This window comes from Seriola dumerili, unplaced genomic scaffold, assembly GCF_002260705.1.
Source record: "Seriola dumerili isolate Sdu_G_001 unplaced genomic scaffold, Sdu_1.0 BDQW01000226.1, whole genome shotgun sequence".
Taxonomy (NCBI): domain Eukaryota; kingdom Metazoa; phylum Chordata; class Actinopteri; order Carangiformes; family Carangidae; genus Seriola; species Seriola dumerili.
This window is the reverse complement of record NW_019174481.1, coordinates 5,196,462-5,220,635: the sequence shown is the minus strand read 5'-3', so window position 1 is coordinate 5,220,635 and position 24,174 is coordinate 5,196,462. Positions and strand designations below refer to the sequence as shown.

Genomic DNA, 24,174 nt, shown 5'->3' with positions numbered 1-24,174 from the left:
TATGTCAACGTTATTTTATTGTGTTGCGACGATGCAGAGCAGAGTTTTCAGATCAGTCTCCACTTACATTGCATCACCACACAGTGAAGTATTGTACAACTTAATCAAGTTTCAAGTATCTGCATATTATTTTTATGGCATACAGAAATGAATGGAAACCAATAGATGTATGTGAAGGTAAAGAAAATGCATCCAAAAATCTGAAACTTTAAACCAGTCATTTAAAAATGGCCAACAAAAAATGTGAAGTTTACCGAATATATAGTTAAAGAGCTATAACTTAAACAAACATAATGGAAGGCAAAGCATAAATATTTGATATATTTGACATCAAAATTGTAATTCAACCATGAGTGCAGAGGTTTTAAATAGCCTGTCTTCTTTAAAAGTTGAAGGAGTTAAAGCTTTTAGTCAGCAGTTGTCAAAAACAGGCTGAAAGGATAACTAGAAAATTTAATCATCTGCTGCTAATTAACATCCACAAATTCTCCAAAATGAAACTCTTGGGCTAATGTGCACTCTGCGTGGCGTTGCCTGTCTTATTTGTGCTGTACTAAAGATTAGACTAAAGAAAGACACAATCCTGAGTATTGTTATTAGAAAATTGAGTATGACGAGTTTGAATAGCCATTGTTTCATTGTTTCACAAAAAACTGAACTGGGGAGTTGGCAAAACTTTAGTCAGATGCAAAAGCCATCAAGAGCTTGAGAGAGGTGAGGATCAGGTCATCAAAAGGCCTCATGATTCAGTTGGTTAGTGCTGACATGGAGCTGTGTGAGAGGTTGTTCCAGGCTTATAGAGATGAAAGAAATAACGTCATATGAGTGAATGACATGCAGAGAAAAGTTTAGAGGAAATAAAGTGTTGAGTGCAGGAGTGCATGTGGTGTATGTCATATCACATTTAAGAGTTAGAAAACCTTTTGATTGCTGCTCGAACACTGGGGAAAAACCCATCAGGCCAAAGAATATTCACAGATCTTTCATTATATTTATCTGTGCTCTTCAGTTTTACTCCTCATTGAACAGCCAACTTGTTGAGGAGTGACTCTTTTACCATTATTTATCACATTGATTACATGTAACTACATCAATGTAATGTGATTATGAAATGGTGCCTGTAATCCATTACACTAGTTATACAAACAACAAATACAAACACTTTAGAACAGGTCTGGCAAGTTTTCAAAAGTTCAGTTTAAATGTCAAAAATGATCAACATTATGTCAAAAATGATCTAGCCTTTGTTGAAGCAAAATCGTTTATTACAATTGCCTGTACTAGTTTGCTAAATCAGACTAGCCTGTGCAATTACATTACTTAAAAAAGGAATTAATCTGATTAATATTGCATTAATTTGCCCTTTATCAAAAGATGTAGGATTAATTGTTATAATTATTATAGTTATTTTTTATTGAAGAGCAGTCAGTTGGAGGTTTGCCAATCTAATCCAAAACAAATCACTTAAAAGCTAATAAAATGATACGAATTTATAAACAAAAAAGAAAGAAGAAAGATTAATATGCGCACTTTTTGCTGAGATATCAACTAAAAAGACCTTTGAAATATAAATATCCGGCATATGAGAACCGATTTCGACAGAATAATTGCAGTAACATGAAAGTAAACGCACGGCTGGATAATAATTAAATAGTGAGTTGTCTTCATTTACATTCAGGAAACATCTTATTGTGAAATTTCAGACATAATCGTCTTTGTTTATTCAATTACGAACACGAGGTTATGCAGCCGATCATATACATCGGTATTCAAAGGAGACCCTCTCCCTCTCATCCATTGTTTCTGTCTATATAAACATTTTAACAAATAACATAATTTCATCAAATTATCATATTTCTTCCCCCCTCCTAAATTCGCTCGTGCCCATCGCTGCCGGGAAACGATAGAAACAAAAGGGAGATCAGTGAGAATAAAGTGAAAAGTTTTGGGACGCTCTAGGTGTCTTGGACGCAGCTGAAAGGAGCCATTTCCTGCCAAATAGTGAGACCGTCTAATCGTGACTGCAGCAGCTACTTCCTGCATTGTTACAGTACTTAATGAGGATTAAGTTGAAGCTGTCATGTCGTAACAGGGCGGCCATTGGGCCTACTCCACACGGAGAGAGACGGAGAGGAGACAGAGCCTGGAGTCTGACCTTACCTCAGTCTGATTTCAGAGGTGATCCCTTCACCTGGAAAGGACCAACTAACTGACTCAGTCCTGTCAAACTGCAGACAGATATTACACCATCTACATTTAGGATGAGGATTACCTCAGTTCACCCCCACTATCCTAACATGTAAGTTCATTTAAAAAATAACACGTTTTTAAAAAGAAAAAAGTTCCCTGTGTCATGTGTCATTAGGCCTATCTTTTATAAGCTACTGGTTTGTTATGTAATAGCTGTAAACAATGAGTAAACTAAACATTTAGTTCTTACATAGACGAGGTGGACGAAGGAACGGGCCCACCTGACAATATTATGTAATCCACTGAAACATCCTGAAGTCCAACCATAGGAAATCAACAAACTTTTAAAGGAAGACTATGATCCCATCTAATGATCATTAGATCATAAGCTGCTGTAGGCGGTCATTATAGTCATCATAGGACTGTTTTATTTTATTATATTGCCAGGTGTCCCTGTTATTTATTCCCACTATACATTCATTAAAAGACAATTAAGCCTTTCATTTCTTTCCTTTAAATAAACCCATTATGTAACTTATGCATTGCTTGCAACGCAGTACTCAGGAAAGAAATACTGAGGTCATGAATCCAAGTCCCCCCAATGCACCCTCCACCCACGAATGAAATCTGTTGAGACACAAACAGGGAAGTCTCCACGTATGTTTTAATTATTGGAATTGTATTATTTTACTCATTTATCTGTTTGAATATGATATTCATAAATATTTCTTAACAAAGGCATTCTGGTGAGGAAAAAGTGAATCACTTATTTATTTATTGTGCTGGCAAGCAGTTAAAATTTAAATACAGTGATTCACTGCTGTAATTGGGCGACTAAATTCCAACCAAGGGCATTTTTAGCCACACTTTCACTGTAGCTCTTGGCATGGCAGTGTAAGTAGCACCACTTTGGTCCAAATTGAATATCTCAACAACTGTTAAATGAAATTTTGTACAGACATTCATGGTTCCCAGAAGATGAATCCCACTGACTTTGGTGATCTGGCACCAGCAACAAGTTGATTTATTTTTATTTTTTTTCAGTAAAATGTCTCAAATTTTGTATCAATGTTCATCTAAATCTCTTGACTATTGGCTAACTTACCATGAAAGACATTCATGGTCTTTGTGAAGTTTGGTGATCCCATGACTTTTCATTTGACAGCATCAGGCCTTAGTCAGGGTCATCATACAACACTTAACAAAAACAAAGAACCAGATGCCCTTGATGACAATACATTTGTACTTAACGCAACAAGGATTGCTCCCACCAGGTTGCTAAAAAATTACCAAAAGCCCAGAAAAAAACACTAAGGACATGACCCCAGTGTCCTAGCTGGCCCTGATTGTTTATTGATCAAGGTAATGCTGAGGTATACAGCTACTTGTTCATGGGTCCACAGGACCACTGACAGTATTTATAGACAGATTCATTATAACCCATAAACTCCAGAGTGTTTTTTCATCTTCATTAAATTTTTGCTTTGGGCTGGGTGATTATGAGAAGATAGCCCCCTGGTACAGATCTGATTGCATTTATGCGAGACAATCTGTAGCTTCGAGAGATAGAGTGGAAGGATGAGAGGACGGAAACAATCAGATTTGATGACACAGCATCATCTAGAGAGAGCTTTTTTTTTGTCATTTAAAGAACGGCAGGGAGAGGCTGACAAAGCACTCAAACACACACACACCCCTACCCCCACCCCACCCACCTCAACTGTTAGAGAACAGTAATCTCTGCCCACTTCAGTCTTTATGGACGACTACTTCTCTTACTTAGATCACAGTATTTCAAACACATATGTGTGTATGTGAATGGGTGTTTGTGGATGAGAGAGGATTAGTTTAGTTCACAGGGATGCTTTGAAGGGATGCGGGTCTTGTCATGAAAGAGGCAGCCAGCTGGAGCCTTTATGGAGGCGATTCTGCAACTTCTGACGTAGTAACCCTGCTGTGTGTGCTCTGGACTCACATGTATGGATCTGACTGTAGCTGCAAGCCTGGCTGACTGGTCATTAATGCAACCCCCATCTTAATCCCTACAGTGAAGTGCGAGGTTGATATTGCATTGATCTTTTTTTCTAAGGTTAATACAGAAAATATATTTTGGGGGTTGATGTTTAAATCTTAATGTGGGGTCAGGGTGTCAAATGCGATGCTAGCAAAGGTCCTTAAGAGACAGGAGGTAATTATATGTAATTATAGGTCAACAGGCTGGAGGTAAATATGAAGCTGGGGTTGCTGGTGTAAGATCACACGCAGACAGAGTTTTTGGACTGTGAGTGGGGAGAAATATACACTGTACTGCATATTTATATAGCCATATGAATTCATGTTGTGTATTTACTGGACCCCCTGGCATGGCCTGATTTACCAATTAGGGGGCCCTGAGGGACAAGATTGCTATTGGGCCACTATTAACCCCTACGTCTCCCACCCCCCATGCACTCTGTCACCTCAGAGTTTCCATCCAGCACAAAGCACAAAGTACATGAACCTCAGGTTTACTGTATCAATTATAGGTAAGGCAATTTGATTAAACACTGTTCTGTTTATGAATATGCGCTATATGCAGACAATATAAACTACTACTACTGATTCAATACAACTTTATTTACATATAAATATATGCCGTCAGAAATACAACTAAGGTCTAAAAAGTAGATGAAGACCAGGGACCCCTCCACAAGACAGGGTTGCATTACAAACAACAAGACTAGGTCAGAACCTAGTATATGACTGGACCACATCATTGGCTATTTACATAGTGTCAGCTGGTTTCAGCTCTTTATCTGTTTGACTATGTCCTGCTCTCTGTGCTGACATATACAGTATATTAATGTAGCCAAATTCCCAATAAATCTGTTCTCATTTACATGTTTTTCTGTTTCTGTTGTCAGACAATGGAACAAGCATGAGATAGTGACCGAAACGCCATCCATTACAACGACATGTTAACTTCCAAGCCATTTCCAAGCAGCTGCTCTGTACTAAATCCTGATTCTATAACTGCAACATCACCAAATACACAACACAAGATTTTGGCTATATTTAATTGAAAAATTATCACTTAGAGAGAAAGTTAGAAGCGACAGATTATTAGGGTGTTTTCACATATAGTCCTTTTTTAACAAACCAAACTCCATCCTCTTAAAGTGGAACAACAGAAAAGAGACTTTTTGCGTCTTTGCATGGTGAGTTAATTGTAGAGAGGACTCAGTTTTCTTTATGGTTGCCTTCAGCTCTGATGGAGCCTCAGTCCTTCTCTCTTTGCACTATAGTTCATCTGGAGCTGTAAGACCTTTACTGCTTTAGATTATGGTTCACTTGGAACAAGGTGACTGCTGCAATACAACATAGTATATTGTGTGTGTGTGTGTGTGTGTGTGTGTGTGTGTGTGTGTGTGTGTGTGTGTGTGCTTATAACTTAAATCTTACATATAAGATGAAGTATGTCTGTCTGTCTGTCTGTCTGTCTGTCTGTGTGTGTGTGTGTGTGTGTGTGTGTGTTTATATGTGTGTGAGAGAGAGAGAAAGAGAAAGAGAGAGAGGGAGGGAGATTCTTTATATATTGTATTGTATTTTAATGGCAACTCCATTGGTCATCTTACTGAAAACCAATGGAGTTGCAGTGACCCTGGGATTTATGCGGTCCCTGAGATGGCAGGGTTGAATAGAATGGATTGCCAACTGTCTTGCACAGTATGCAATGTTAGTGTCGTATGGTCTTGCAACTGCAGTTTACCCACAGTTTACTATGCAAAATGATATTTGTAGCATCTTTCTCAACTGTCATGTTTCATATTTTTGGTATAACTAGATGCAGTGTGCTTAGCAAACTGGCAATGAAGTGAATTTGGAGTTGAGAGTCTTGGGGTTGCCAGGTGAGATCCATATTGTAAGCTATGGAGGAAAATGTGATGCTGGTGAGTGTTTGGAGGTAAATGTGTGATGCTTTATACTTTCTATAGATTATTATTGTAACATGATGTGAGTGTGTGTAAGTGTGTGTTAGAGGAGATGTCTGTAGTTGCTGGTACAGTCATAGGTCACCCCGAGGAGCCCGGGGCCCCTGACGTGGTCGTCCTGCTTTGGCCCTTGGTGGTCACTGGCTTACATGATGTGATCCTGTCGCCCTGGTATGCCGAGGTGCGCATGCCCACTAAGAGGACGCAGCGGCTCCATGTGTGTTGAGGCGCATTATTTGGCAACAGACGCGGCAGTGGGGAGGGCCGAAAAAAAGAGGATATCCCCTGGATTTCAAAAAAGCAACGATTTATCGAGGTTAACTGCAGATTAAACATTCCTTGGTCGACCATCGGCGAAGAAGAGGCGACAAAGCGACCGAGTAAGTTGACTGAGGTAAAGCCGAAGTTTTTTAGTAAGTGGATCGAGGGGAGCCTTTTATTCGGACTCGTCGAGAGGAGCCAGGTTTTCCTCCACCTATCTGTGACGATAAAGAAGCTGATGGGCTGTTGAAAAGTAACACTTCTCCGCAGAGCCAAAGGTTGAGCACCGGGGAGGAGAGGGAGGGGGGGCTTGCTCAGCCAAAATGTATTTTATTTTACGTTTTCTTAAGCGTGCCAGCTTGTCAATATGATCCCTGGACCGGATTCTGTGCGGTAGAAGTCGTTAAATGAGGTAAGGATTATAACGTGACATCGCCAGCGGCTCGTCGGCGGCAAGCTCAGCTCAGCTCAGCTCAGTCCGTGGGCCGGTCGATGAAATTTATGAGTTCCGACTCGAAGGTTTTTCCTCGGGAGGGGACACCCAGGTAAATAGTCCCAGTGAGCCTCAGACAGTCTCACTTTTAGCGCAGTAGGATGAAAGTTTGTTTCTCCTTTTGAGCTGGTGGTTGTCCCGCATCGGGGTGCAGCCAGGTCACCGATTCGGGCTCGGTTCTGGTTGTGTGGGGCATGTTGACGAGCGGCTGCCCGGCTGGAGGACTTTTACTACTTTGACTGGTAGTCCCTTTTAGCCGCTGATGGTCAGATATTAACCGCTTTTATCCGAGCTAAAGTGGCTTCGTGTTTTTGTTTGTGCGATGTAGCTAATGTTAGCTCGCTAACTAATAACACGCTCACCTCCTCTGAGGCGGTGTCAATAATAAAAAAGCCGGCTGCCTGCACATGTAGTGTGGGCTGGGTTTAGTTTTTAAAGGGCTGACTTTGATTTTGGATGGTGTACTGGGTGGTGTTTCGTTAATGGTGGACACTGCTGCCCGCTTTAAGCCCCGTGGCACCAGTGTTGGTTCTGCTATCTGGTAGCTAATCTTCCTACTTCTCGCTGTGACAACCGTAGTCTTCCTCCTCTTAAAGCTGAACACACACACACTCTGACACGCACCGCACACACTCCCTCCCTGTCTCTTCCTCTCACCCAGACAGGCGCACACACACACACACACACACACACACACACACACACACACACACACACACACACACACACACACACACACACACACACACACGCACACACACATTTCCAGCCACCTCAGCCGTACGAGTTTGCAGCGCTTTGGGACAAAGCTGAGACTCAGGATCTCAAACCAGTTTATACACATTTCTCTATCGTCCGTTTATCTGAACGCGCACTGATGGATTTAAAAGCTTTTATTATTCAGTGATTGAATATGACGGAAGCCGGTGTTGCTCATGGTATGTCGACAAAACCACATGTATGCACTGACTGCTGCTGTTAACTTTATTTGTTTAAGAATTCAACATTCATTCAAAACATTTTGATTAATGATTCAATAATGGTTTGGATTGGATTTACTAAAGTCTTTTACCTAATTTCTGACCTGTTATTAAAGTTTATATCAGCTGCTTTTTCAGCAGTAATAATGATAAAAATGTAGTCTACAACTTTGAACTTTAATATGCTCATAATTCGACTAATATAAAAGGAGGGAACAGAGGACAAATTAATGGCTTTAAGTTGTTAGAAGAATGTGTTATTGTTACATATGTTGAAGGCATTGTTACAAATGCCTTCTTTTGGTTGCATCAAAACCCAGAAATATTAAGTTCACTGTTACAGAACAGTAAGACATCCATAAAGTAAGGACACTTGTAACTTTGTTGTCATTGTTGCGGATCTGTTTTTTTGTCAAATATATTTAACATTTTCAGTAATTTTTTGTTAATTAGTACTGCACTCAGACCAGGGAAACACAACACAGGCACTTGAAAGTCCTCTGTAGACTGGGGAGGGTATAGTGGTGAAGTGATCTGCTTTTAGGAGACTTTATTGCCTCTTTGTGGAGATCTAGAATGAACACTCAGTTGTTCATGAGAACAAAGGCCTAAAGTGTTATTTGCATGTTAACAAACCAGTGCATAGTTGCATTGTTTATGAACTGTCACTGTGAACACTATACAGGTTGCCTTTAGTGAAGGGGTTGTCCAACACTGCTTTAAAATAAAGGAGAGAGGAGAATGCTGTGCGTTGACTGTGGGATTACTGAACTACCTGTCATGACAGACAGTGCAGAAGTTGTACATCCACAGCATGATGCACTGGTTGTTCTCTCCACCCTGGAGTGGCTGGATTCATCGTACAAGACTGAGTGAGTCAGAAGGTTCAGCCTTGTTGTTTTCCAGAAAGCACTGTTACACTGATCACACACAAGACTGATCCAGAGTAGTTGTGTAATCGGCCACTGTTCTGGAAAGGGTCGTCTGCTGGCCACATTTTAAGCTGCTGCACATGACTGCAGGGGTCACAGGGCAGCTGTTTGGTCAATCCTCCATGACTTCAACAGATATATACGGAGCAATTTGCTCTCTAATTGCCTTTTTTCTGCCTGTTTTGTGTTAGTTGCTGCATAAAGCACAAACTTGTTAAGAGCTCAAGTTATTTAATTGAACAAGCCAGTCACCCACAAACATTAGCTTTGGCTATAACCAGCTCCAAAGCTAAATTGTTAAATTACACTGAGTCAGATTAAATTGTTTTAGTGTAATCATGCAGCAGCGGTTTTGTTTCAAGTTAGTGCTTAGAGACCATTATTTTTTATCATTTGTTATTCAAACAGATGCTGCCAGATAATTGATAAGAATATTTTGCTGGTACAGCAGTTTTACAAGGTAGTGCTGCTGTGTGGTGGCAGTTTTCTGAAACCCTTGTGCCGGGTAGAAATATGTTTTCACAGGGTAAAGGTCTGTCAGTGGGTAAATAAAAGGCGGAACACTTACTGTACGTGCAGCCAGACATCGATGATGGTTAAGAGTGAGCATGCCAGCCTGAATGAAAGATGACCGAGTGACTGGTGGTTGACATGATCCATGAGTGACAAGATGAATAAGCACCTTGGGGCAGAAAAAGAAGACACTCAGCAGAAAACCAGACAGGTGTAGATAAACTGTAGATTCTGACAATGCACTGATGCCAGATTAAAGTACATGTATTCTGCAATAGTGAAAGCCATACTTGCCTAGAGTCAAGTACCTGCACTGTGCAATTTGACAATGTGGTGGTGATCACTGTGATGTAATTACACTGCAAATGTTAATGGGAGGATTGAGTTTGATTAAACAAATACTTGGAAAACACTTTAAAATACTCTTCAAACACAAACAGTACATTCACTTCTGCTGTGAATAAGTTTGCCAGAGACAGCAATGACTCTATGTGACATAAAGTAATAACGCAATGTATTCATTTTATCGAGTCCCACGAAATAAATACACTTAACCTGTCCACAGTAAATGTGTTATTTGGACAACTGATAGTTAAGAAGTCATTTATATCTAAGATATATAACTCACTAATTATCACATGATAATCAATGATGAACACACTCTGACACAAGGGTGGCAAGATTGTTGCAAAAAATATAATTTAGATTATTATTGTAAATAATATCAATATTGATATTCTCACTGAAGTTACTTTACAAAGCAGCAGATACAAAGTATTTCCTGCATTACCGGGTTACATTTAAAGTAATACTTGAAACCCAATCAAAACACTATGTTGTAATTACTAATTTATTACTTTGAGGTGAAGATGTGTTACATTTTGGAAAACACCTCCAAACAGTGTAACATTCAGTCACTAGAGAAAGATTCATTTGAAATAAAGCCATTATTTATTCTTGTTCAGTTGCTCTTCATTCAATTTAGGCTATGTTAAGTTTCTCCCTTTATGTCCCAAAGCTACCAGATTTCATCTTAATTTGTTTAGTTTTTATTAAATAATTACTGAATCTTCATATAAGAAGATTTAGAAATACAAACGGTAAAGAAAGTTTATATCATGGCTAATATCTCTATGGGTGTTCTGTTTGTTGGCCTTGTACAGAAATGCTGTTTACACCCACAATGGAAGACCCAACAGCATTCTGGGAAATGCACAGATACTGTAGAGAGGTGGAGAAATAATGTGATTTTTGTGATTTTTCACAAAGACAGTGGAGACAAATGTAACTTGTTTTCCTTGTCAAAAGGATTTGGTTCAAGTATGTTGATACAGTGGAAAAAAGTCCAGATGGAAAGTTATTGCGCTGATAAAGATGTATTAAAAGACTGAGAGCCTGCAAAGAAGCAGTCCAACAAACTTAAGGACACATCACCATGACCACCACTACACACCACATAATGAAGTCTTTACAGTGCCGTTACATGCTGTTTGAGGATTTCCATCTTATTTGAATATTTATCAGGATAATATTGTTGTGGAGATACTGCTGATAATTGCACCATGAAACCTTCATAATCACACAGGCCTACTGATAAAAAATTGTTTCATATTAAAAGTGACAGTTTACTGTAGCCCTTATCCTGATATGTGCGTTAGTGAACAGACAGTTAACTTGCATGTCAGCTTTGTGTGTAGCATGAATGTGTTTGTAAGATGTGTAAAGTTAAGTTTTAGTCTTTTGAGGCTTTGCACTGGTTGCATGTGATGTCAAGTTCTTGGGTGGGTGAGGGTTTATGCACTGTGTGTGTGTGTGTGGGGGGGGGTGTAAACTGCTATAGAGATGAAATGTGAGACCTGTCAGCCATTCAGATCCCCTGTTACAAAGACAGGGTCAGTGTCTGAGTAAGGTTGGTTGGTGTGGGGTGGCGTTCCCCATGTTTAACTTCTTCCACCAACATGGTTTCACAGCTATATGCATCAGAATTGATAATGCCATAATACCCCCTCCCACTCCAGCAACACACACGCGCGCACGCACACGCGCGCACACACACACACACACACACACACTGTATAATGGCCGTCACTGTGGAAGCCCTGCCTCTGCTCCAGCACCTGAAGGGTTAAAACTAGCTTCAGCTTCTCTCTCAGTCTCACACACACACACACACACACACACACACACACACACACACACACACACACACACACACACACACACTAGCCAACCGGTTTAAACCGGTTCTCAGGAAAAGTGCTTTGTGTGTCCCAGTGAATCCTGGGAAGGGTCATGTCATGTGTGTCTCAGAGTGATGTCAGAGTATTAAAAAAGAAAAAAAAACTTAGTGAGACGATTGCTCTGGATGCTGCATTGTGTATATTGTATAGGTACATCATAGATATATTGAGTGTGCTTAATGCTCATCGCCATAACCGTTCTGCGAACAGGAAGGAGAAGGGGGTAGGAGTGTGTACGGTGTGTGTCAGTGAGAAGTAGCCCAGGTTGCAAGTGTTAATTGTAACCCCCCCAAAAAAAACAAAAAAAACATAGCTTCCTGTAGTGCGTCGCCGGGCAGACCATGGGCCTCAGCAGAGTTGGCAGGACTGGGCCTGGATTCTGTAACATACATACATGCATGAATATGATTCGGGACATAACTGTGCTGTGTTTCTTCTTTGTGGTTGTTCAATATGTAGTGACCATGTGACTGTACATCTCTGAATTTTACTTTCCGCTTTCTGTTTGAGATTCTGTGAACTTTGAACGCATGTCGTGCCCTGCGTGCACCATGACATATGAGTCAGCACATGTTTACCGTTTACAGATTTGATAATGACCAAAGTCATTTCAATGAGTGTGTGTACATGCCTTATAGTATCCCAGTTTTGAGTCTTATACTGGTTTTTGAAGTTTACATTGAACTTGAAAAACCTGGTTATTGATATCCCCATAGACATGATCACAACTGTATCCAGGTTTCTGACCATGAGGTGTGTTTTGGTCCTTCAACCACACTGTCATCTCTGTACCAACAGAGTTAACTCAAGAGTTGGGGATAAACACAGTTGGGTTTCCGTCTGTATGCTGCGTTTACCCCTTTGCTTGATTCAGTAACTCTGCCTGACAACTAGGAATGGAAAACAAGAATGAAAACATAATTCAAACTCTGCATTACTGAATCATACTTTCTTTCAGCATGTCGATCTTCATTACACAATTTACCATAATTTTTGTTGTTGTTCTGACTCACCACTAGATCACATCAGCTGATGAAACACCTGCGCACAAGGCAGAGATTGATCAGACACCTGGATAAGCTGTTTACATGCCATGGTATCCCAGTGTCTAATAGAGTTCCACCGCTAGTGACGCTTTATGAAACCAATTATGATGTTTACATCCGCAGTACATAACAAAAATACTCCAAAGTAGCGGAGTAGCACATGTAAACACACTCATTGTATTCAATAGACCTAATCCATAGCAGAGAGAGAGAGAGAGAGAGAGTTGAATGTTTATATATTACATCACAAATAACAGGATACTGAATGTGGTTGCATGTCATACACCTCTCTCTGCCTTCGTTTCCCATCTCTCTCAGACTTTCAACAGTCACATTAAGCCAGACATTAAACAAAAAACAAAAAAAATCTTAAAAAAAAGGGGGGGGGGGGTACATATGAAAAAAGACAGATGTAGTTGTGTAAAAAGAGCTTTAGAGTTCAAACCCTTCCTTCTTCCTCAACTCTGCACACCTGTTCAAATGCTGAGTGGAGTCAGTGCTTATCAGATTGTCAGTTTTGGAAAGTTATAAAAAATGCTCAGACACACTCCCTTCGATTTTGACGTTGTGTGGTGTCAATTATAGGTAAATGGTTACTGATGTGGAAAGTGCCTCAGAGGTGAACACACAGCATTATAATAGGCTATTATCAAAAGCTTAAACGTAAACATGTATTGATGTGGTATACCATCTCCCTGTGTCTCTTCTCTCATTTCTGACCTGACACTGAGGATTCAGAGCAGCCACTACAGGGTTAATGTGTGTCTGTATGCACCATGTACTGGAGCACATCTACGAGTGCACAGATTCACTCTGTAAGGCTCATCTGTCTGACACAACTAGCTGCTGTATGTGTCTGTATCCACTACTGCTGGCATGTCAGCATCTGGTGGGATTGAATGTGTTGTACAGGGGATATCAAACAGTAATGGATCTGGTGCTCCTTTAGTGCCAGACTCAGGGAAAGAAAGGTTATACATAAGCTAGAGTATTTGAAATGAATGAAAAAATGTTTCACTTCGCTCACGTAAATTACATAAGCACTGCTAGTCACTGGTCGTTATGAATATTTTAACAGAAATCATGCTCCAGTTAACTTTAGATGTTCTCCAAGTCCCCTTTAACTCTGATTTGATTACAGTGTTGTCATGCTCTTCCAACTGTTTGATGTCTCACTGCAACATTTTTTATTGTTAACCCTCTTTCAAAGAGCTTGTTGTCACAGTCAAGAAAACTGCAGATTTTTTTGTATTGTACACCAAGTACTTTTTTTCAGTTTCTCCATCTTTTGGCTTTTGGTTTAGACTGACTTTTTTCATACATTTTTATTCTTGAGTCAGGATCTTGGTCATGTGACCTTACTAATTCAATATGTTATGTCTGGTCAATATGTCACTGTGTGTCCCCTGCAGCTGATTCAAGGTCAGTTTTGTCTACTTAAACTCTAAATGAAAGGCGCACAATCACAACTGCACTTTCAGGAAAATGGACAACATAATTTAGTGTTAGTTAATAGCTCCATAGTATAGGTTTGTCAGATAATGTCAACATCACTGCGACACACCAATCAGAGCTTAAATAGTCTTTTTAAACATTGTGCAGTAAACTGTAAAGTTTCGAATGGCTACAATCAGCTTTAGGTTTTACACATGCAATTCCTTGCAAATGTTAAACTTCCTACAGTTTTCATAAGCATAACCGGGCACTTTTCAATTCTCTGTAGTGGGTTAATTGCTTGGCCGTTGTGATTAAATGTGACATGACTCTGCTCTGTTGAACTTTGGTATGGAAAAAGAGTTAAATACTGACTTTCTGTAGCTTGTGGGATTTGACCTGTAACTTTGACCCTGTTCGAATAAATAACGGTTCAGATTACACAATTATTTCTCTCTTGATGTGCAGGGGATGTCTGAGGAGGCTGTCCGCCAGACACGCAGCCAGAAGAGGGCGCTGGAGAGGGAGGCTCCCCAGTCTATGGAAACCTCTGATGTTGAAAATGAAAACAAAAAGCCTAAATTGGACCCATCTGAACCTACGGCAGAGGCACAAACCAAACCAAAACCTGACCCTGTACTGGCACAGGATGATCAGAGCCGGATTAGCGCCGGATCAGAGCACGAGAAGGAACAGGAGCAGAGCCGGGTGCCGTTATCTTTAGTGTTACCTTTGGCCTCGCAGCCGGTGAAGGATGAGCAGGAGATGACAGTTGAACCCAGCTCAGACAATCGGACTGAGTGCAACGATAAGGCCAGCAAGGTGAAGACGGAGCAAGCTATGGATACAAGGAGCCGGGCCCGACTGACAGAGCCAAAGGCGTCCGGTGGCATGCTGGCTGCAGGCGAGGTGAAGGCCACCATTAAAGTGGAAGTTCAGACAGGAGAGCAGCCTGTGGACATGAGCACATCCAGAGGGTGAGGAACAGTTCATAGTAAACTCTGCTCAGCTGTGACAACCACACAAAGTACCGCTCACCAAAGTAATGGTGTGAATGTGCAGGAAATCATCTAGAAGCATCTTGTCTCAATTTTTGTTCTATGAAACCCACAAATGGGAAATTACAAGAGGATAAATGACACTTAATTTGAACCTAAAAAGACTAAAAATGTTATAAGTTACTTTTATGACCTTCATGTTCTTTAAACTTTCTGTGTATGGGAGAGGGTGGGGGGGGTGGGGGGTTGTTGTGCTCAGAGGTGATGTTTAACTTTCTTCTTTCCTCTTTTAGTCTACCTCCATTTTCCCCCCACTCACCACCTGAACCCTAAAAACTCCCCTCACACAAAATGAAGCCGTGTGTCACAAACCGGTTCCAGCCGGTTGTTGCCATGGTTTCCACCGTGGAAGGAACAGTAAGGGGAGGGGTGGGGGGGGGGTGGGGGGAGGAAAAGTGAGTGTGTCACGTGATGATGACTTTGAGGTCATGTGACTTCTTTGGAAGAGTAGTGATTAATCCACAGGAAGTGATGATGGCGCTAAGCCCTGAGGAGAGACTAATACACACACCCACATACACACACACACACACCCACATACACACACACACACACACACACACACACAAGGACGGCTAGGAGAGACAGGCCTCACATTGTCATGCGTTGACTTTAGCGACTTCTTATGCCTCATAGAAATGCATAATCTGTGTAATCACAAGGCCATCCTTGTTTTTTATGGGGACATTACTCATGTTCTTCAGTTTGCGAGTGTCACTAGTCAAAGAATTTAGGTCATCTGCTTTCATATATTGGCCTGCAGTTGAACTAGTCACTTTGCAGTAGAGGCTTTACAGTATGTGTTGAGAGGAGTTAAGTGTAAAATGTGCATCACGTGATTTTGCAGACAGAGGTGATGGTTTATCCAAACTGCCTCCAAGATTCACACTCTCCTTAGCATGCTTTGTATGTAGTTAGCCCTATATGCCTCAGATTTATATTACATCCTGCCACAATATCCTGTTTCAACAGTTTGTGCTCTCGAACAACCTTTTCATTGTGATTTAAAGACCTTTAGTGGAGATTTAACTCCCACTTTGCCCCTCCTTGCCATTCAAGACTGTTCTGTTGTTGTTGGAATAGAATCAACATGAAGAGATGCTTTGTGAAGATATGTCTGGACTTGCTAGATTTTAGTGAAGTGAATCAACCCACGGTCATAAATTATGATTGGGGTTGAGGAGCAGACCTTGGTGAATACATGCGTTACTGATGGATTCTGATATTTGAGCCAGTTGAGGTGTACTTCTTCATCTGGCTACAGCCTTAAAGCCTTAAAATGTTCCCCACTGGATCAGTCAGTGGCAATTCATGCTGTGCTTTTTAACACTGAAATACTTTTTTTTTTTAATTCGAGTGGAGATCCCAAGGTTTTCAAATATAAAATAAAATAAATAAAATATGTCTGAATTTTGGGGGAATGTGTATAAAATAATGCACAAAGCACCTTGAATATCTTAATTTGATGTGGTGCAGCCATGAAAACATGGAGTATAGGATTTGAATATTTCACATGATAAAGCTTCAGTAAAGAGCTGGAACAAGCTGATACACAATATTTGTGATACTGGAAAAGATTGTGGAATAAGATAACCAGCCTTAAATCTACTTAAAGGGAAATAAAAGTGGAAAAGTGAATATCAAAGTGTTAAAATGGATTAAAAAACTTTTTTCTAACTATTCTAATTTTCTTTTACATGCTAACATTTTATTTGCATAATAATTTTGATATAATCCTGTTTTGTGTTCATGATGTACAGTATTAGTGCTTGATTTATAAAATACTGAAAAAATCATTGTTCTCATGTCCAGCAGTATAAAAAGGGAGAAGCGCCCTCCGTCCCCTGAAGATGATGATGTGATCATCTTGTCAGATAATGATTCCCCAAGTCCACCCATGAATGGCCTGAGCCACTTTAAGGAGCTGGACACGGACCTGCTTATGGTGAGACCAAGAAACACAAAGCTACAAGTCACGCTGCTGTCCTACTGAGATGGATCCTTAGATTAAGTTTAAATTGTAACTGAGACTTTGGCTTTTCTAGAATTTTAATTATGGACGCAAGAAGGTCGGACTAGGTGTGAAAAAGTCATTTTCTAAGCTCTAGTGTAACCTCAAAGATTTTATTTACACTGTAGTCACATTTCATTGATGCTTAAAGTCAGAACGGCTGAAAACGTCCCACAGGATGCATGACATGTCACATTTCAGTACCTGGAAAGTGTTTTTTGTCTTTTGGAAAGTGCATGGTGTAAGTGATGTTACGATCTGTTGAGTGTAGCAGAGCAGCCCAGCGGAAAGGGAGCGCATCATTAAGCAGCTGAAGGAGGAGCTGAGACTGGAGGAGGCCAAGCTGGTTCTGCTGAAGAAACTCCGACAGAGCCAGATACAGAGGGACACCCTCCAGAAGGTAAACAACAGCAGCACAAAGAGTCACACATCGTCACAACACAGCCCCCCACTTTAAGCTTTTTGTTGGTTGTTAAATATATATATATTTATTTTTTTCTTTTTCTTTTTTTCAGCCCTCAGCTCTGTCTGGCTCCTCTGCTCCTCCTCCTCTAATTCGGGGAACAATTGCAAGCAATAAAGGCTCTCAGCAGGTTAGTGCTCGTAACATGTGTATGTCAATGTGAAGCACCCTTATACTGTAGTTCATACTGTTTCTGATGGTGGTTTTCTCTGACCAGATTTTGACAGGCAGGAGTTCAGGCACAGTCATCCCTCCACCACTGGTGAGAGGAGGGCAGCAGGTGTCATCCAAACATGGCTCCCAGATCATCATGCCGCCTCTGGTCAGAGGGGCACAGGTGAGTCACGGGGAAATATTAGGACTATTATTAGCATGCTAAAATATGAAAATGCCATATTTTATATTTAAATCTCATCTTTGTCTGGGCAATGATAGCCTGGGGTATTCAGTCTTACTGCTGTTTTTCACTCTCCAAGACAAACTGCTGGGAAATAATTACATTTAAACTTAGGACTTATGATCTCTCTTTGCGCCTCTCTCTCTTTATGTGTGCCCTTTGGTTTGGTGCCTTTGATGTCCCTTCCTTGTCCTCCACTACCTTTGTCTGTGACGTCCCCCGTGTCGTCCCTCTCATTGTCCTGGTTAGCCCATCTCCGTATCTCCACAGCAGATCCAGGCTCTCCGCCAGCAGCAGCAGCAGCAATTGGCGGCCTCTGGAGGCACAGGCTCAGGACCCCCTCCTCTGCTGTTGGGCCCCAGGACCTCAGCCCCCACAGCCCAGGGCCAGAGAGGCATGGTTCAGCCAGGCCTCATCAGAGTCGGCAGTAGTGCTAACATGCTGGTCAGTACCTCACAGGTGTTTCCAAGTTGAATAAAGAGGAGGGAATATGCACATGTGATTTACCATCCAGGATAGAAGAAATACTATAATATACTTCACAAGTCCCCATCCACTCTTCTTATTGTTACCTCACTTTGATGTTTGAGCTTCACTGTGCAGAATGACATATGTGCTTTACTGAAGTAGAAGTACCACACAATAACTTGCCCATCGAGGCAGCGGTTGAACAGAAACTCTTGTGTTCTTTTAGATAAAGTTGCAGTTGTTGTCAGTGGAATCTGGTGGCTTTGAACAGAGCGATATTAACAGGGGTTTCTGGTTAAACACAGATCTTACTCTTATACTAACCGTTTCAAGTGATTCATAAGAAAACCTACTTACCTGCCCATCAAACCACCAATAGGAGGCGCAGCAGATGTTGCAAAATCTCAGTCAGCTCCAGTGGCATCCTGTGCAGTTGATGCAGCAAGGTCACCTGTTGAATTAGGAGAATACAGCCACTTAGCAATTTCCATCATCACGATTAGCTAGATCTTAACTTAATCTCTGAAAAAATCTGTTTCAACATAATGAAAACTCTGGCTCTTTTACCCTTGTAAGGACTTTAGAGGAAAGGTCAGCGGGCACTTAGATGCACAAAGGTTCGTCCCTCTGTTCAGGTGCGCCATTACTAAATATACTTATTGGTTCATCATTTAAGTCATGAAATATTTTTGTACTGAGTAGTTGAAGCTGCACTAAAAGAATAGGATGTATTTTATTAGAAACAAATAATAGTCAACCAACCAATCAAACTAGCTTTAACTAGCTAAGATTAGCCTGTCAAGACTTATTTTCTCATGAGGGTTTTTTGTCAATGGTCCGTCTTAACGAGACTCTGGGGTCTCATTCCTTGTTTAAAATCAAATGTGCATCTACAGCTGCTCTGGACAGTAAAGGTAATTTTACCTGATGATAAAATTAGCATTATTTTGTTAACATTCAGCAAGTAGCATACCTTCTAGCGCGACATATGCAGCCAGCGAGACTGCCAACTGTACCGTTAGTTACCGTTAATTAAGCAATATCACACGAGAGGGAGTGTACAGATGTACTGAATATCAGCACGGCTGTGATTCGGTCATAGGCAGAAAATTACAACAGATTTGATATGTTTGTTTATTTTATCACTTATTTGGCAATGCCAACACAAATTGTTCCACAACTGGACTGTTGATAAACAACGCTTAAACGTTTCCCTGACCTGCACAGTGCACACTAGCTTGCTACTTTGTCTACACGATACCTCAGCAGTGCGCTGAAGCATCCAGGCTTCTTCACTTCATCTTCTTCTGACAACTATACATCATTTAATTCAAATGTTATTTCTGGAAATATATTCATCTTTTCGAAGTTTGTTAAAATCTAAGAGAGATAACGACCGTTAATCTAATGCTAATTAAGAGTTGATAGAACACCTGTGAAGCGGACTGATACATGTAGTTAAAAGTCAGCACTCATGGAACGCTTCCCGTCTGATCAAATTACTTGGTCGGGAACTAACTGTTGTAAAACTCAATTTATCAGAGACAAACGAACCGAGTACTTACATTTTAGTATCTAGCTACTACAGAAGAAACTCTAGGTAAACACTTTGTTAAAAAACAATTGCGTGTCTAATAGTTTATGACGTTAACTTGTGTTAAGTTAAATGTTGACCTGGGGACAATCAGTAACAAAAATGTCTGTGGCCACAGTAAAACGATAAAAAGCTTTCTGCTTGTTTTAACTAACGTCCACCTCTGACTTAATCTTCAATATGGCGCATTTACCCATAAGCAGCTGGTTTCAGAGACCTACTGGACAAAAAGTAGAGGTAACATTAGGTCGTGTGAAATAATTTAACAAGTTACATTTGTGATTTCAGGTTTGACTTCTAGCTTTTGACTGGCACGGCGGCATGTGTGTGCTTTAGTTAAATCATAAAAAGACTAGCCTTTCGTTAACGGTTTCACTTTTAGAACCTATGATTTACCACATCTGGATGCTGAAACACACTCCTGAATGAAAATAAAGCAAAGTGATCCTTAGATATGAATATAAGCTATAATAATCATATAGTAACCACTAACCACTGAATTTTATACTTGTGTGTAGCAGTAAGAATTGAATGCACTTTTTCTTTGATCATTAAACACCTTATAATTAATCAACAGTTAATAACACCTAGAGGACTTTGTTTATTTCTGTAGTGCTCAAACAGTTGACTGGATGTTTAAACCTGTCTTGTTTCTTCCTGTTTTTGCTTGTTTTCAAAGGCCTCACCATCTAGTTTGAAGGGCTCCTCCTCAGGAAGCAGCGGTGTGTCTGTGGTTAACATGAATGACTCTCCAGCCAGTCGCCAAGCTGCAGCTAAACTTGCCCTGCGAAAACAACTGGAGAAGACCCTTCTGGAGATCCCCCCACCCAAACCACCTGCTCCAGAATTCAACTTCCTGCCCTCGGCAGCCAATAATGAGTTCATCTACCTGGTGGGACTGGAAGAAGTGGTACAGAATCTGCTGGATACCATCCAAAGAGGTGGGTTGGTTTTATGTTTTAATGACGAAAATGTAGAAATGAAATGATTAGCCAGTTAATCAGTGTCTATTGACATCTGTCTCCATACAGGAAAGACAGGGGTATCACTGTCAAAGCCCACTGTCAGAGACCCTTTCATCTGCACTCAGTGCAACACTGACTTCACCTGCCGCTGGAGGCAAGACAAGACTAAAGGTGGAGCAGTGCTCTGTGAAGACTGCATGTCATCCAATCAGAAAAAGGCTCTGAAAGCTGAGCATACCAGTAGGCTGAAAGCTGCGTTTGTCAAAGCACTGCAACAAGAGCAGGAAATAGAGCAGCGAATCATTCAGCAGGCGTCCTCACCAGTCTCCCACAGTAGCTCCTCATCCTCTTTATCTGCCTCTTCATCGATGAAGGCAGAACAGCTGGTGTCTCAGCAGCTGAAGCAGGCTCAGGCCAGAGCGTCCTCCCTCCACCACCACCAGGCCAGCCGAGGAGGCAACATCATTCACCACCACTCCATCAAGCAGGTTGGAATCAGTTTTTCTATTTAAGAGTAATACTTGTGCAAGCAGTGCCACTGTAAGTCAAAACCCCTCTGTGTGTGTCTCTAAACTCCACTCCACTCCACTCCACCCAGGGCCAGCTGTCCCATGGTGTCTCATCAGTGGGGGTGAGGGGTGTCCCCCATTCCTTCTCCTCCTCCTCCCAGCTGCAGAGTGCAGTGGCGGCCGCAGCTTTGGTCAGCCGGCCAGGTAAGCACGCCCATGTTTCTCACCGCTCTGTCCAGAGTTCAAAGGTGAGCAGCAGTGGAATCGGCGGCGGCAGGAATATCAGCGGAGGTAGTGCCTCATCCACTGCATGGAAGAAGCAGAGCAACAGCAACACAGGTAGACTCACATTAATACCAGCCCAACTCTGGCGCCTGACATCTACTCTCTTTCAAATTCCTGTCTGGTCCAAAAGCAATCCTTACACATCCTAAATTCAAAATTTTCTAGTGTTAAGGAATCATTAACAAGGTGCATTTATGAAGAATAATCACACACATTAGAGAAAAATAAAGTACAGTTAAGAAACAGGCGGAGGAGGAAATGTTTTCGGACAAGGCAATCCCACTCTCCAGTTCCACATCTGCAAATGATCTCCATCTTCCTATAGTCCCTCAGTTTGGTGGATTATTTTTTCCTGGGTGTCACTACTGTACCTTAGAGTAGAAATGCTGTCATTTTTCCTTTGTCTTTCTGTGTGTTGTGGGAATATGGGTGGCTAAATATTCAGGTGTTACACCTCTTTTTTTTTCTTGTTCAACTCTAAAAGTATTAAACGAACAGCATGAGACTTGCTCCACACCCTCACCTGCTGCTCTGTTGCATGTTCACAGGAGTGACTATGGCCTATGTGAACCCCAGCCTGACAGGTCATAAGACGCCAGCCGCCGTGGATGCCCGTCAGAGGGAGTACCTGCTGGACATGATCCCCTCTCGCTCATCGATCTCGCAGACTGCAAACACATGGAAATAAATTAAATACTCTTCTATTCACCATTAGTTTTTGTCAAAGTTCCTCAGCTCCAATAATAAAGTCAACAGCACCCCCTGGAGGACTGTTAAGCAAATACAATCTCTCAAAGTAAAAAAAAAAAAAACGTTCCTTCCTTACCTATCTATGATTGTTATTTTAGTTTTCTTATTTTCTGTTGTTTATTTTGAGGTTCACTGTTCTTTTGGTAATTGTGCAGAAACAATTTTGATTTGATTGAAGCAAAGAAAAAGACAAACAAACAAATACTTGAAGGGCTTCCCCCCTGGGTACTTTTGTCCTCCAGACTGGGTGGATAAATAATGGTGCAGTAAGAGGTTATGTCAGCAGTGAGTACTTTGATAAAAATGAGTGCTCTGTTCTGGGCTTGTAAGCCCTTTCTGCCATGATGTGGGTCAAACTGACCCAACCTTTTGACACTTGAATGGTTATAGTCATACATTTGTCATACATACAATACATTTATCATAAGGAAAAACAAAATAACTGAGTTGTAAAATTTTCAGTACATCACCCCTGTAGTTAAAGGTTTGAATTTTTGAATATTTTGTATTTACAGTAAGTTATTTTGTTTTTTTGTTTTTTTTGACTGATGTTAAAAATCACTCAGTTTATTGTGGTTTCCACAAATGAAGAGTTTATTCTAGCTTTGTATTTTTTTTTCCTGTTTAACAGCATGCCTACCCTTAACCCCTCTGTTCATTTTGCACCTTAGCTGAAGAAGCATGGTGTCATTGCTTAAGTCATCTGTAATTACCATTTGTAATTTGCTTATTTTATATTAATGTCAACATTGTAAGATTATTTTGAGTGTTATGTCATCGCTGAGATAATGCAAACTCTGAAGGAGCTGAATTTGCCACACTGGAGCCAGAGATCTTGCCTCCGATTTATACAACCATAATCCATGCAATATCCGGCATATACATAGCCCTGAATCAGTTGTTAAAGGGAACATCTCCCAGTTACCAAGACCCTGGAATACCATTTTTATCTTGTACCTCTCACCATATTACATAATTTCTCTGCTTCCTGATTTTAATTGCATTGTACAAACTTATGTTAAAATTTATTTGGTTTACTTTTTTCTTAGCTCCTAAAGAAATAATAAAAAATATAAATTTTAAACACTTGTTTTCATTCATGTTTTGATAATATAACACAAACATTTAATCTGGAAACAAAACTCACTGGGGTGACAATTCCAGTACTCCAACTTTCTCATATGATCATGGCATGGATTGTTGAATCAAGTAAACTAGTGAAGTGATCTCTCAGGGGTCATTGGATCAATATACTTAGAGGACAAGAAACATCTCAATTAGGTATGTTGCAAATCAAAGGGGAAAAGGGAAAACAAGCAATGAGTCAGAAGGAGGCCATATACATTTCAGTGAGCATAGAGGAAGTAAAAAGGCTGTTGTGGAAACAAAGTAGCAGCTGGCAAGTGAGATGGAAACAGGACAGACAGGTTTGGGGAGATTATTAGGAAAGAGTAATATATTAACATAATCTACAAATACCTGCCACAACAGCAACATGTGACAGCTGCCTGTGACAACCTCACAGGCAGCTGTGCCCTTTAATCAATTGGTGCAGTGGAATGTAACTAAGTACATTTACTCAAATACTGCACTTAAATAGATTGTTGATGTACT

General features: G+C 40.7%; 1 protein-coding gene across 7 annotated transcripts; it reads left to right on the top strand.

Annotated features, from left to right (window-relative positions):
- Window positions 1-6,430: 6,430 nt before the first annotated feature.
- LOC111229133 (transcriptional repressor p66-alpha-like) lies at window positions 6,431-23,611 on the top strand. 7 transcript variants are annotated; one of them, XM_022755326.1, is made up of 11 exons: window positions 6,431-6,541; window positions 14,529-15,037; window positions 16,934-17,063; window positions 17,401-17,529; window positions 17,645-17,722; window positions 17,810-17,929; window positions 18,239-18,433; window positions 20,731-20,992; window positions 21,083-21,504; window positions 21,615-21,864; window positions 22,359-23,611. In XM_022755326.1, the coding sequence occupies exons 2-11, from the start codon at window positions 14,532-14,534 to the stop codon at window positions 22,496-22,498; spliced, it is 2,232 nt and encodes a 743-aa protein (XP_022611047.1). In that variant the 5' UTR covers window positions 6,431-6,541; window positions 14,529-14,531; the 3' UTR covers window positions 22,499-23,611. The 7 variants fall into 7 exon arrangements, with proteins under 7 accessions (XP_022611047.1, XP_022611049.1, XP_022611048.1 ...); XM_022755328.1 differs by having other exon boundaries at window positions 16,931-17,063; window positions 18,263-18,433; XM_022755327.1 differs by having other exon boundaries at window positions 16,931-17,063; window positions 18,260-18,433.
- The last annotated feature ends 563 nt before the right edge of the window (window positions 23,612-24,174 follow it).

What these genes read in the sequence shown, in the direction of transcription:
- LOC111229133 (XM_022755322.1), top strand. Translation starts at nt 14,532, where the DNA reads ATGTCTGAGGAGGCTGTCCGCCAGACACGCAGCCAGAAGAGGGCGCTG. An exon ending in TGGACACGGACCTGCTTATG is followed by an intron (nt 17,064 to 17,400) that starts GTGAGACCAAGA and finishes TGTTGAGTGTAG; the next exon opens with CAGAGCAGCCCAGCGGAAAG. An exon ending in GCTGGATACCATCCAAAGAG is followed by an intron (nt 20,993 to 21,082) that starts GTGGGTTGGTTT and finishes GTCTCCATACAG; the next exon opens with GAAAGACAGGGGTATCACTG.